General features: G+C 42.7%; 1 protein-coding gene across 2 annotated transcripts; it reads right to left on the bottom strand.

Annotated features, from left to right (window-relative positions):
* Positions 1–3,455: 3,455 nt before the first annotated feature.
* On the bottom strand, positions 3,456–13,882 carry LOC105858377 (acyl-coenzyme A thioesterase 1-like). Of its 2 annotated transcripts, none has more exons than XM_012741480.2 (3): positions 13,120–13,882; positions 9,768–9,970; positions 3,456–4,555 (listed from the first exon to the last, which is right to left on the bottom strand). In XM_012741480.2, exons 1-3 carry the CDS (start codon positions 13,574–13,576, stop codon positions 3,950–3,952), a joined length of 1,266 nt encoding a protein of 421 aa, XP_012596934.2. In that variant the 5' UTR covers positions 13,577–13,882; the 3' UTR covers positions 3,456–3,949. The 2 variants fall into 2 exon arrangements, with proteins under 2 accessions (XP_012596934.2, XP_075859993.1); XM_076003878.1 differs by lacking the exon at positions 3,456–4,555 and adding an exon at positions 5,173–6,657.
* Between the last annotated feature and the right edge of the window lie 416 nt (positions 13,883–14,298).

Genomic DNA, 14,298 nt, shown 5'->3' on the forward strand with positions numbered 1-14,298 from the left:
CTCTGATCTTTGTTATTTCTTTTCTTTTTCTAACTTTAGGTTTGCTTTTTGTTTTTCTAGTTCTTTGAGATGCAATGTTAGGTTGGTAATTTGTTGGTAAATTTCTACTTTTTTGATGTTGGCATTTAATGCTATAAACTTCTCTCTTAGCATTGATTTTTATGTATCCCACAGGTTTTGGTATGTTGTGTTTTCATTTCATTTCATTTCTGTCAAAAATTTTTTTAATTTCCATTTTTATTTCTTTGTTGACCTAGTGATCATTCAGAAGCATGTTGTTTAATTTCCACATATTTATATAGTTTCTGAAGTTCCTTTTTTTTTTTTTTTAGACAGAGTCTCACTTTGTTGCCCAGGCTAGAGTGACTACCGTGGCGTCAGCCTAGCTCACAGCAACCTCAAATTCCTGGGCTCAACCAATCCTTCTGCCTCAGCCTCCCGAAGAGCTGGGACTACAGGCATGTGCCACCATGCCCGGCTAATTTTTTCTATATATATATTAGTTGGCCAATTAATTTCTTTCAATTTATAGTAGAGACGGGGTCTCTCTCTTGCTCAGGCTGGTCTCAAACTCCTGAGCTCAGATGATCCGCCCGCCTCGGCCTCCCAGAGAGCTAGGATTACAGGCGTGAGCCACCACGCCTGGCCTGAAGTTCCTCTTAATATTGATTTCTAACTTTATTTCACTGTGGTCTGAGAATATACTTGATATGATTTCAATTTTTAAAAATTTGTTCAGACTTGAGAAGAATGTGTCAAAATAAAATAAAATATAGGGTAAATCTCTAAATTTAAAATGTTTTATTTGCAATGCAAAAATTCCAATTTGGGGCTTATACACAAAATGGGTTGTCTTTGGAATGTCTGAAGACAGAGAAGCTTGGGGGTTTTATTAGAAGGAGAAATGTTATGTATCATTCTGAAAGAAAGTTTACTGGCTCTAGTAAAGTTCTGGGGAGTTGGCAAGTTCTGACTGGTGACTTATAGTGTTGGGTAAAACTAGTCTTGGAGTCACAGCAGGTTGTTTTAGTAGCCATTACATAAAACTGCTTTCAGGTTACAATAGGCAGTTTCAGCAGCCAGGCTTGTGGAGAATTATATTCTTGAAACAACGTTATATCCTCTGAGTGTTTTTATTCTCTTGGCCCCTCAACTCTGTTTTGTTGGATACAAGAATGACCCCATTTGCAGGATCAACTTTCTCAAGAGGAAAATCACATATACATTGTTAATAATCAAGAGAAGGGATGTAGGAATTGTGAGTCTAGTTGTCATTCATATTCCTCCTCCAAAACTGTACTGCCGGCCGGGCGCGGTGGCTCACGCCTGTAATCCTAGCTCTCTGGGAGGCCGAGGCGGGCGGATTGCTCAAGGTCAGGAGTTCGAAACCAGCCTGAGCAAGAGCGAGACCCCCATCTCTACCATAAATAGAAAGAAATTAATTGGCCAACTAATATATACAAAAAATTAGCCGGGCATGGTGGCGAATGCCTGTAGTCCCAGCTACTTGGGAGGCTGAGGCAGGAGGATTGCTTGAGCCAGGAGTTTGAGGTTGCTGTGAGCTAGGCTGACGCCACGGCACTCACTCTAGCCTGAGCAACAAAGCAAGACTCTGTCTCAAAAAAAAAAAAAAAAAAAAAACTGTACTGCCAAATAAAGGCCAGGGCTTCAGCATGATTCCAGATCTACTCTTTTATGTATTTCCAACACATGGTGCCTTGAAACATGCACCAACCCCACCAAATCTAGGAATTCTTTTGTTGTTGTTTTTTAAAGACAGAATCTCTGTTGCCCAGGCTGGAATGTAGTAGTGCAATCGTAGCTCACTGCAGCCTTGAACTCATGGGCTCAAATGATCCTCCTGCCTTACACTCATACACTCAACCACCATGCCCAGATGCCCAGTTAATATATTTTTTAATTTTTTGTAGAGACATATCTTTCAATTTTGTTCAAGTTGGTCTCAAATTCCTAGCCTCAAGCAATTTTTCTGCCTTGGCTTCCTAAAGTGCTGGGATTACAGGCGTGAGCCACTGCACCTGGCCACAATCCAGGAAATATTGAAAGTTTATGTGGGTGAAAGAAGAGCCATTTCCTTTCCCTGTAGCTGGGGCTACTGTCTTGCAGAGAGCATGGACAGGCTTTAGGGAATTCGTGATGCACTTGAAATCACACAACACTGTGTGCAACTATAAACATACACAAATGTACCTTCTATTGGGTTGATTGCAAAGTGGCAGAAATTGATGGAAAAGGGCTCTGTGCCCAAGTAAAATGAAGAATCATAGATATGGCCCGGCGTGGTGGCTCACGCCTGTAATCCTCCCTCTGGGAGGCCGAGGTGGGAGGATGGTTTGAGCTCCAGAGTTCTAGACCAGCCTGATCAAGAGCGAGACCCCATCTCTACTAAAAAAATAGAAAGAAATTAGCTGGACAACTAAAAAAAAAAAAAATATATATATATGTATATATATATATAAAAATTAGCCAGGCACGGTGGCACATGCCTGTAGTCCCAGCTACTCAGGAGGCTGAGGCAAAAGGATTGCTTAAGCCCAGGAGTTTGAGGTTGCTGTGAGCTAGGCTGACACCACGGCACTCTAGTCCAGGCAACAGAGTGAGACTCTGTCTCAAAAAAAAAAAAAAAAAAAAAAGAAAGAAAATCAAGGAAACAGAACATGAGAATCATAAATTAAGGTATTTTTCCTTTAAATATAGTTAGGTTTATGAAAGTTAAGCTTACTGTGGAACGGTTTGTACCAAGTGATACAAACATACATTCATTTTTCAAAGACGGAGTTTCACTATGTTGCTCAGGCTAGACTTGAACTCTGGGCCTCAAGCAATGCCCTTGAATCAGTCTTCTGGGTAGCTGGGACTATAGGTGCAAGCTACCATGTCCAGCTCAAATGTACAAATATTAAATTGTCATTTATTTTCACATTTAGTTTTTTGGTTTTTTTTGAGACAGAGTCTCACTCTGTTGCCTGGGCTAGAGTGCCATGGCATCAGCCTAGCTCACAGCAACCTCAAACTCCTGGGCTGAAGCAATCCTCCTGCCTCAGCCTCCCAAGTTCCTGGGACTACAGGCATGTGCCACCATGCCCAGCAATTTTTTTCTATATATTTATAGTTGTCTGGCTAATTTATTTCTATTTTTAGTAGAGATGGGGGTATCACTCTTGCTCAGGCTGGTCTCGAACTTCTGACCTTCAGCGATCCTCCTGCATCGGCTTCCAGAGTTCTAGGATTACCGGCATGAGCCACCACACCTGGCCTTATTTTCATATTTATCATGGTTTAAATCACTCATGTAATTCATCTAAAAAATGTTTTATCAGCTTTTGAAACAACTAAATCATAAGGGTCTATATGTATAAAAAGGAACATAAAATTGTTATTAATACTAAGAGAATCCTTATTTATCCAAGCAGAAAATAAGAACTAAAAATGTATTTGTTTTGAAAATTTTTAGTAGTTTTATATCTATTAATCATTCTATAGCTAAGATGTTAAATTTCATTTATAAAGGAGAGACAAATTTGATAATTATATTTTTGATACTATATGCCTTTCCTCCATAGTAGGTAATCATTGCCTTACTAATCAGTCATTCAGCAATAATTATTGATCTCCCATTATGTACCAGGCACTGATAACTGGTGTTACACATTTTTCCTTATCAGTTATGTGTTATGAGATAGCAAGAGGTATGTTTTTTTCCATCTCTTGTGTTTTCTGCAGAATCACTCCTCTCCCAACTAATAAACTCTACAGTTTATAATAATTTTAAAAACTCATTCTCACTGGTAACTTCATTTTAACAATGAAGGGGGAAAAACTCTAAGTAGTTGTTAAAAAGAAAAAAAGAATATACATACACACACCCATTGTGGAAGCTGTTCCTGGGATAGGTTAGCATCAGAAATGCCACACAATCAAATAAAAATTACAATTTTGCTGGGACTGTCCCCTCTCTACCACCCACATGTTTGTGGAAGAAACTCTGGAGTTGCTCCCAAGCATCCACCTGGGCCATGGCATGAGCCCTGGGCTCTCCTCCCGAGATGATAGGACTGCTCATGTAGGTGTTTGGGGAAGCCCGGCACAAGGGGAAGTAAGGAGGCTCAATATGGTGCCCCGCCCCTGGATAACAGATGATCTGGGGCTTTTCCCTCCCATGGGCCTCTAAGCGTTTAGAGGCCTCATGAGCATAGAACTCACTCTTCCAGTTGTGGTCATCCTGACCTACAAGGAACAGGAAGGTGCTCTCAGCCCTTTCCACAGGAATGAAGCTCTTCTGGTCAGGTCCTTCCAAAGGGCTGTTCAGGACATCCACCATGTCTACAAAGCCATCTTTGGTCACCTTGATTCTATTTTTGTTAGCGCCCACAGGGGGCAAGGTCTCGCCCTTGTAGTGTAAGGCTCCCCCGACATTGGCCACGGATCCGTTGATTATGACAGCAGCCGTGATGCCCTTCAGGAAAGAGGCCATGGAAAGGCAGAGATTACCCCCTTTGGAGGTTCCAAGCAGTCCGACTCCTGGACCCTTTACCTGGGAAAGGGATAAGGGCAAAAAGAAGAATGAGTCTGAGAACAGTGTAGCATGGTGAGTAGTGACCACCCTTGGAAGTCAGGTGAACCTGAACCAGAATCTGGGCTCTAACAATATCCTAGCTTTAAAAAAGTCATTAAGCCTCTTTGAAGCTGTTTCCTCAGTGGTAAAATGAGGCTAATCCCTATGCTAAAGAGTCAACGTGAAGATCAAATGAGAACGCAAATGTAAAGCACTTATCCCGATGCTTGTCAATAAGAAGCACTCAAACAAATTCAAAAAATGTTTTAGGCCGGGCGCGGTGGCTCACGCCTGTAATCCTAGCACTCTGGGAGGCCGAGGCGGGCGGATTGCTCAAGGTCAGGAGTTCAAAACCAGCCTGAGCGAGACCCCGTCTCTACCATAAAAATAGAAAGAAATTAATTGGCCAACTAATATATATAATATAAAAAATCAGCCGGGCATGGTGGCTCGTGCCTGTAGTCCCAGCTACTCGGGAGGCTGAGGCAGGAGGATTGCTTGAGCCCAGGAGTCTGAGGTTGCTGTGAGCGAGGCTAACGCCACGGCACTCACTCTAGCCTGGGCAAGAAAGCGAGACTCTGTCTCAAAAAAAAAAAAAAAAATGTTTTATATTTAGTTTCTGGTGCCTTTATACTTCAGTGGGTCCTTCATTCACATAAGTTCATGGTAATGAGAAGTTTAAGTTGAACCTAAGTAGTGCTCCATTTGTGTGTAATTATTGAGGAAGAGAAGGCCTGTACTTCAATAAAAATTTTTCTTCCCGAAATAGTTATTTTCAAAGAACATTTGAGGTAATTAAGCAGTTAATGAATAGACACATTATATGTATGCAGTATAAAATCATAATAAAAAGTATATGAAAAAAAGCCCTAGTATCAATGTTAGTCTACTTGGCAGCTTGTAAATCATTAATTTGCATATATAGTTATTAGGTTATTAATTATGAAATGTCTGAGTTCCTTAAGTACTAAATTTGACAGTTGATTATCTCTGACATTTCACTTTGACACTTCTTGTTTTATTTTTATTGTGAAGGTACATATTCAGTCTTTCAAATGCTTGGTTTGGCTTGTGATTATCTTTCAAATTTTTTTAAAAACAATTTTTGTGAAGTCATAGATAAGTCAAAACTTCATGTTATTTTCAAATATGAGTTCCATTGTGGAACCAATGCTGTTCAGACAGCTTGAAATATCAATGAAGTGTTTGGAAAGGATGTAGCTAATGAACACACAGTACATCAATGGTTTGAGAAGTTCTGTTCTGGTGAGTTTAATCTTGAAAATGAGACACATGGGTGACCTGAGATGAAGGTGGATAATGATAAGCTGAAAGCTGTAGTGGAAGCAAATCCATCTCAATCTATGTGGGAATTAGCAGCAAGGTTTGATGTTACTAGTCCAACAATATTGGACTATTTGAAACAAATCGGTTTCAAGGTTTGCAAGATAGAAAAACTGGATAGATGGGTACTGCATGAATTAAACGAGTGTCAGAAGAGAAATAGTCTCGAAGCTTGCTTTTCTTTGCTGTCATGACATAAAGGTGAACCATTTCCACACCATGTTGTTATGTGTAATGAAAAATGGATTCTTTTTGACAATAGCACACATTCAGCACAATGGTTGGATAAAGATGAAGTGCTGAAACACAGTCAAAAACCAAATATTTATCAAAAAAAGCTAATGGTGTCTGTTTGGTGGTTCAGCACTGGTATTATCCACTACAGCTTCATGAAACCTGGACAATTGATTACAGCCACTGTCCACTGCAACCAATTGGAAGAAATGATGAGGATGCTTGCGATGAAGTAGCCAAGATTGGTCAACAGACACGTCAGTCCTCTTGCAAGATGATGCTCGACTGCTTGACTACTTGACCACATGTCGCACAGACAATGCTGCACAAATTAGAAAGGCTGGACTTCGAATCTCTCTGTCATTCATTATATTCACCAGACCTTGCACCAACTGACTACCATTTCTTCCAGGTTTTGGGCCACTTCTTGCAAGGAAAAATATTCAATTCTTAACAAGCCTTTTGTGATTTCATCGCCACTCACTCTCCAGGCTTCTTTGCTGCTGCTGGCATAAACAAGCTACTGTTAAGATGGCAAAACTGTGCTGATGGGCTGGGCGTGGTGGCTCACGCCCGTAATCCTAGCACTCTGGGAGGCCAAGGCGGGCGGATTGCTCGAGGTCAGGAGTTCAAAACCAGCCTGAGCAAGAGCAAGACCAAGTCTCTACTATAAATAGAAAGAAATTAATTGGCCAACTAATATATATAGAAAAAAATTAGCCAGGCATGGTGGCGCATGCCTGTAGTCCCAGCTACTCGGGAGGCTGAGACAGAAGGATTGCTTGAGCCCAGGAGTTTGAGGTTGCTGTGAGCTAGGCTGATGCCACAGCACTCACTCTAGCCTGGGCAACAATGTGAGACTCTGTCTCCAAAAAAAAAACACAACTGTGCTGATTGTTTAGTTGCATACTTTGACTAATTGATTTGATTAATTGTACTGCTTCTTGTTTGAGATATAAAAAACTAAACTTTTTATTCAAAATTGGACATTTCATATTTAATAACCTAATACTTTGTTTCTAATACATAAGTGATACAGCAGGTACCAAAAGGTTTAAAAATTTTAATAGCTAGAATTATCTCTGAGATAACTAATAATGCTACTACTGTCCACTACTAATAGACAACATTTCAGTCTTTGCTAAATGAGGTGCTTCCTATGCTATCTAGTCCCATCCACTTTCATTTTCACTATTCTTAGTCAGTATTCTGTTAATTTTCCTATTATCACTTTCATTTTTTTTTTCTAGGTCTCTGTGGCCCAGGCTGGAGTGCAGTGGCCTGATCATAGCTCCCTGCAGCCTCAAACTTATGGGCTCAAGGAATCCTTCTGCCTCTCAGCCTCCTAAATTCCTGGAAGTCTAGGTGCGTGCTACGATGCCTGGCTAATTTTTAAAATTTTATTTTAGAGACAGGGTCTTGCTATGTTGCCCAGGCTGAGCACTTTGAATTTTGAATTTATGTTTTACCTAGCCCTCCCTTCTCTGTCCCCAGCCAGTACTCTAAACTCACGTGGACACAAACCTTGTCTTCCCCACCTCTGTACTCCTGTGCCTAGATCCCCTACTGTTTACTGCATGAATGAATGAGTTTACCTTTAAATGTCAGGTCCCACTTCAAGAGCTTCACAAGTGTTAGTCATTTAACTCTCACAACAAACCTGGAGGTTGGAGACAAGTTCACATCGCCATGAAGCAGTGATGCTGCTAGGTGACCAACCTTCCTGGTTTACCTGGGACTATCCTGGTCTTAGTACAGAAAGACATGTATCCCAAGAAACCTCTCAGTCCTGGGCAAACCAGAATGTTCACTCACCCTACCTGGAATACAAATAGCAAGCTGACTGATTGACTCTGTGCCCTCTGAGATATCTCCCAGCTGAGATATTTACTTTTCTCTGTGAATTTGGAAGAGACTAAATATTTGATTTTACCACAGAACATCCGCAGATAACTGAGTTGAAAATTAATCTAACCTTGGCTAGGGGAGATATTATGTTGGTGCAAAAGTAATTGAGGTTTTCACATTGTTGAAATTCGCCATTTGTTATTGGAATACATTCTTAAATAAATGTGGCTATCTTATACATCATTTTAATATGCATTTCTTGGCCTGGCGCAGTGGCTCTCACCTGTAATACTAAAACTATTGCGAGGCCGAGGCAGGTGGATTGCTCGAGGTCAGGAGTTCGAAACCAGCCTGAGCAAGAGCAAGACCCCATCTCTACTATAAATAGAAAGAAATTAATTGGCCAACTTATATAGAAAAAAATTAGCCGGGCATGGTGGCACATGCCTGTAGTCCCAGCTACTCAGGAGGCTGAGGCAGGAGGATTGCATGAGCCCAGGAGTTTGAGGTTGCTGTGAGCTAGGCTGACACCATGGCACTCACTCTAGCCTGGGCAACAATGTGAGACTCTACCTCAAAAAAAAAAAAAAAATGCATTTCTTGCTTTATGGTTTTTTGCTAGTGATTTATTACTTGCTGTTTATTTTATATTTATTTTAGACTATGGAAATGATGTTAAGCAAAAAGCAAATTCCAGCAATTTTCTTATTCAAGTTCAAAATGGATCGTAAAGCAGCGGAGACAACTCACAATATCAACAACACATTTGGCACAGGAACTGCTAATAAACATATAGTGCAGTAGTGGTTAAGAAGTTTTGGAAGGAGATAAGAGCCTTGAAGACAAAGAGCACAGTGGCTGGCCATCCGAAATGGACAACAACCAACTGAGAGTAACCATTGAAGCTGATCCTCTTATGACTACACGAGAAGTTGCCAAAGAACTCAACATCGACCATTCTATGGTCATTCAGTATCTGAAGTAAATTGGAAAGGTGAAAAAGCTCAATAAGTGGGTGCCTCATGAGCTGACTGAAAATTTTTAAAAAATCATTTTGAAGTGTCGTCTTCACGAACCATTTCTTGGATTGTGACGTGTGATGAAAAGTGGATTTTATACAACAATTAGCAATAACCAGCTTGGTAGTTGGACCGAGAAGAAGTTCCAAAGCACTTTCAAGTCAAACTTGCACCAAAAATGGTCATGGTCACTGTCTGGTGGTCTGCTGCTGGTCTGATCAACTACAGTTTCTGAATCCCAGCAAAACCATTACATCTGAGAAGTATGCTCAGCAAATTGATGAGATGCACCTAGGAATTGGTCAACATAAAGGGCCCAATTCTTCTCCATGACAATGCCTAACCGCAAGTTACACAACCAATGCTTCAAGAATTGAATGGATTGGCCTATGAAGTTTTGCTCATCAACCATATTCACCTGACCTCTCACCAACCAACTACGACTTCTTCAAGCATCTTGACAACTTTTTGCAGGGAAAATGCTTCCACAACTAGCAGGATGCAGAAAATGCTTTCCAAGAGTTCATAGAATTCCCAAGTATGGATTTTTATGCTACAGGAATAAACAAACTTATTTTTCGTTGACAAAAATGTGTTGATTGTAATGGTTTCTATTTTGATTGATAAAGATGTGTTTGAGCCTAGTTATAATGATTTAAAATTCCCAGTCCAAAACCGCAATTACTTTTGTACCAACAATATTTAGAAACCTGTTGTCTAAACCAAAGTCTAAAAGAAACTCCAACCTGAGGGTGATTGCACAGGTAGTTGACAGCTTCTTCAAAGTACTCCAGGTGGAGGTTCTCAATGCCCGTGGGGAGGTCTTCATAGTTGTAATAAGCCAGAGCCATCACAGCAAAACCTTTCCCAGCCAGCAGACTAGCTCGGTACTCCAGGAGGCCACCTCCAAGTCCAAAAATGTCCACAATCCCAGGAAAGGGCCCAGGTTCTTGGAAAGAAATAAAACACAGATCTAGTCCTCAAACTATTTTTGGAATCTGACACATTTATTTGAGGGGCTGGTGTGGGATTGCTTAGCATCCAAATCTCCTTTACTATATTTTAAAAATTTGTAATGTTGCACTACAAAAGGCTTCCAACCTTTCCTATTTTGAAAGAATGATTTGTTATATATTGTATTAGTGGGACCCAAAGCTCCACCTTTCATCAAAGAAGACAGTGTGGAGACATCCTCCCTCTTTCTGTTCATGACGTAGACTCAGCCACTGGGCCATTCCACCTGGAATTCTGGACACCCAGTGAGTAATAAAGAGAGCTAAGGATGGTTTAGAATTTACTCAGGGCAGCAGTGTTGGCATTGAGTCCACTGTAGCCCCAAGTATCCAGCTTAGTGAAGTTCAGTGGTGGTATGGGTGCTGTGACCTTGGCTGGTGTTTCTGCTGTCCAGTCTCCCTTGGATCCTCTCAGTTTTCTGATCCTGGCTCCTCAGTGTTCTGGTCAATTGTGTTCCTAAACCAATGGCCTTGCAATCAATTATTATCCCACTTAAGTAACTCAGAGTCTGTGTGCAACTCAGAATTCTGATTGACTTGACTTCCATGTATTGTAATATCAAAAGCCATCTTTAATCTTCTTGGAAGCATCTGGGAAAGAACCCCAAATTCTCAAATGATGGCTTGACATTCTATATCAAGGCTAATGATTCTCAAGATTGTCATCAAAATGAATCCACTCATGTCACAAATTCCCAGATCTCTATAATTAGAGTGAAATTTTAAGTAACAAAGACCCAGGTAATTATATTTTTCTTTCTACATGAGGGAAAAATACATCTGCAGCATGGATAATGTGTTGATGAATATACTACAATTTATTTGGTTTTTTTTGTTTTGTTTTTGTTTTTTTTTGAGACAGAGTCTCACTCTGTTGCCCAGGCTAGAGTGCTGTGGCGTCAGTCTAGCTCACAGCAACCTCAATCTCCTGGGCTCAAACAATCCTTCTGCCTCAGCCTCCCTAGTAGCTGGGACTATAGGCATGCACCACCATGCCTGGCTAATTTTTTCTATATATTTTTAGTTGGCCAATTAATTTTTTTCTATTTTTAGTAGTGACGGGGTCTTGCTCTTGCTCAGGCTGGTTTCGAACTCCTGACCTCGAGCGATCCTCCACCTCAGCCTTCCAGAATGAGTACATACAGATTTACCTCATTTTTAACAGTTGCAAATTTGAAACTGTGTATATAACATAATTCCATTCTCTCACAGACATTTAGACTGTCTTCAATTTTTTAGGATTACAAGTACTGCTGCAAAACAGACTTGCATACTTGCACTTGTGCAAGAGAGATTCCTGGAGGTAGAACTGTCACATCAAAGGCAATTTCATCAGTTTTTAAAAGGGAAACTAAAATTCAATAGCTTGCAGGAGCTCACTGAATACCCAGGGCATGGGTTAACTAAACAAGAACTGATTGCAACATGAAAAGGACCTCTGGTTAGAGAAGTGGGTCTATCCAGTAGTGAGAATAAGAATAACCTAATTGATTGCAAGTTACAATCAGGAAAGCATAAGGGGAAAAAAAAGACTGTGGAAAATCATACAACGGAATTAATTAACTGTTCCAGAATTCCTAGAAAATTCTGAAGTTTAAAAATAAAAGTGTTCTAACTGGGATATGGGATTATGGAAGAGTAAAAATTGGAAGGAAATGCATCTGCCCCTGAGAAGGTCAAGTAGAGGTTTCATATGACAGAGAGACTTTTTATTATATGCCCCTTTGTACTGTTGATTTTTTTCTTACTATCTAAACATGTGTCTATTTTAAGGCTGTTTATGAAAAAAATACTTTTTCAATTTTGCAACTTTTTTTCCATTTTCTAGAGCAATATTAGGGTCACTGCAACTGGCAAAACAAAGCTTTGTTGTATAGCAAATAAACATCATCATTCTTGGCCCTTAACTGCTACTTTTTTTTTTTTCAAGACAGTCTTGCTCTGTCACCCAGGCTAGCATGCAGTGGCATGATCATATCTCACTGCATGGGCTCAAGGGATCCTCCAGTGTCAGCCTCCCAAATAGCTGATACTACAGGTATGTACCACCACACTTGGTTAATTTTTCTATTTTTTTTTTTTTTTTTTGTAGAGATGGGAGTCTCACTATGTTGCTCAGGCTGGTCTTCGACTCCTGGCCTCAAGCAATCCTCCTGCCTCAGCCTCCCAAAGTGCTGCTAGGATTACAGGTATGAGCCACTGAGCCAGGCCTAAACTGTTACCTTCTGTCAGCACTTGAACAATTAAAAGGAACACGCACAATTGGCCAATTATATGAGAACAAATCTCCATGAACACACTTTTGTTTTCAAGCTCCTTTTTCTAGACAGTGGTTCTCAAACTTTAGTGTGCCTCAGAATCACCTAACCACGGAAGGCTGGTTAAAACTCAGATTGCTACCTCCACCCCACCGTTTTGGATTGCATAGGTCTGAGTGTGGCCCAAGTGTTGCATCTCTAAGTTCCCCAGTGATGCCAAATACAGCTGGTCCACTTTGGGTGAATCATTGTTCTAGAGCAGCTGTTCTCAAACTTTAATGGTCGCACAAATCTCCCCGGGGATCTTGCCAAAATTTAGATTTTAATCCAGCAGGTCTGAGGCAAGGTCTGACACTCTGCCTTTTTTTTTTTTTTTTTTTGAGACAGAGTCTCACATTGTTGCCCAGGCTAGAGTGAGTGCCCTGGCGTCAGCCTGGCTCACAGCAACCTCAAACTCCTGGGCTCAAGCAATCCTGCTGCCTCAGCCTCCCAAGTAGCTGGGACAACAGGCATGCGCCACCAGGCCCGGCTAATTTTTTTCTCTATATATTTTTAGTTGGTCAATTAATTTCTTTCTGTTTTTAGTGGAGACGGGGTCTTGCTTTTCTAACGAGCTTCCAGTAATGCTGCTGCTGTTAACCTTCATATCTAGCTAGACGTGAACAGCGCCATGACTGGAAAAGTCGCTGGCGCTCTTCCAGTGATCACTGATCTCTAAGGACTCCTTAGAAAGTTTGAGGAAGAGAGGGAAGGGAGAGGGGTCAGGGGCACCCTCACCCAAGAAGCATCAAAGAAAACCAGACACAAGTAGGGCAGCAGCAGCTCACCTGGCGGCAGGAAGAGCGTGGCGCGCACCCGGCCCGCGCGCACCGGCTCCCGCCGCACCCCGGGCGGCAGGAAGTCGCGCTCGTGCACCGCCCGGCCCAGCAGCCGCCCGGCCTCGGGCCCGTGGCCGTCCAGCACCTCCAGCTCCACGGCGAACGGCGTCCGCACGTCGCGCTTCAGAAGGCGCCAGAATGGCTTCTCGGGCTCCAGGGCCCAGAGCAGCCCCATGGGCTCGAGCCCCGCGAAGCTGCCACCCAGCGCGGGCGCGCGCGCCAGGTCCAGCTGGCCGGCGGCGTCGGCGCGGTAACGCGCGTGGGCCCGGAAGAGCGCGCCCTTCTCGTCGCGCAGGGACGCGCGCAGCGTGACGGGCTGCTCGGGCGCCAGGCCGCGCACGACGATGCGCACCGGCTCGTCCCAGCAGCAGCGGCCCGCGGGCTCCAGGATCAGCGTCGCCGTCATCGCGGGCCCGGCCGGAGTGGGGAAGCCTAGTCCTCAGGCTGGTCAAAGGTCGTGGCGAGCGCGCCAAGAGGCCTGACGGGATCTGGCAAACCGGCGCTGGGAGCGTTAGGTGGCTACGCCAGCGGGGGAGGCGGTCTGGGCGCTTTAGACCCGTGGACCCGACGGCCAGGACTCAGATTCTGAGGAAAAGGAACCAGGCTCCTCTCCTGGCCCGGGTGGGGCGCGCAGGGGCGTCCAGCAGTTCTGGGTGTGGCCCCAACCTGCACGAGGACTCTTCTCTGCCCCACACTACTCCTACTTGCCTGAAAAATGCTGTTGAAACCATCTGGACATGGCTTCACAAGTACCAGGACAGAAATAGGAGATCACAGGCAGAGTTTCGAGAACTCTGGACCCTCCTGGAAGAAGGGCAACCTTCTTGGGAAATGACCATACAGCGTTGTGGGTGCAGGGATGCCGAACTAGAAATTCCATAGTAAAGGCTACCATTATAATTGCTACTGCTTATTGTACATCTGTTATGGCCCAAAAGCTTTGCATATATCATTTCGTCATTGAAGGGCTGTATTCCTGTTACCATGTTATGGAGGAGGACACTGAGTTCCAGGTAACTTTTAGCTAACAAATAAATGTATTAGTAGCCTCTTACAAATGGCAGAGCTCTGGCTCTGACTTAGTGTCCAAGTTTCTGCCTGTAGCAGCAGCTGCATGTTACTTGGCCC

Source organism: Microcebus murinus, chromosome 6, assembly GCF_040939455.1.
Source record: "Microcebus murinus isolate Inina chromosome 6, M.murinus_Inina_mat1.0, whole genome shotgun sequence".
Classification (NCBI taxonomy): Eukaryota; Metazoa; Chordata; class Mammalia; order Primates; family Cheirogaleidae; genus Microcebus; species Microcebus murinus.

Excerpts from the sequence above, each read along its gene's own strand:
- LOC105858377 (XM_012741480.2), bottom strand. The coding sequence starts at position 13,576 with ATGACGGCGACGCTGATCCTGGAGCCCGCGGGCCGCTGCTGCTGGGAC. Across the intron at positions 9,971-13,119 it reads CACGCTCTTCCTGCCGCCAG|AACCTGGGCCCTTTCCTGGG; the intron begins GTGAGCTGCTGC and ends TTTCTTTCCAAG. Across the intron at positions 4,556-9,767 it reads ACCTGTGCAATCACCCTCAG|GTAAAGGGTCCAGGAGTCGG; the intron begins GTTGGAGTTTCT and ends TCCCTTTCCCAG.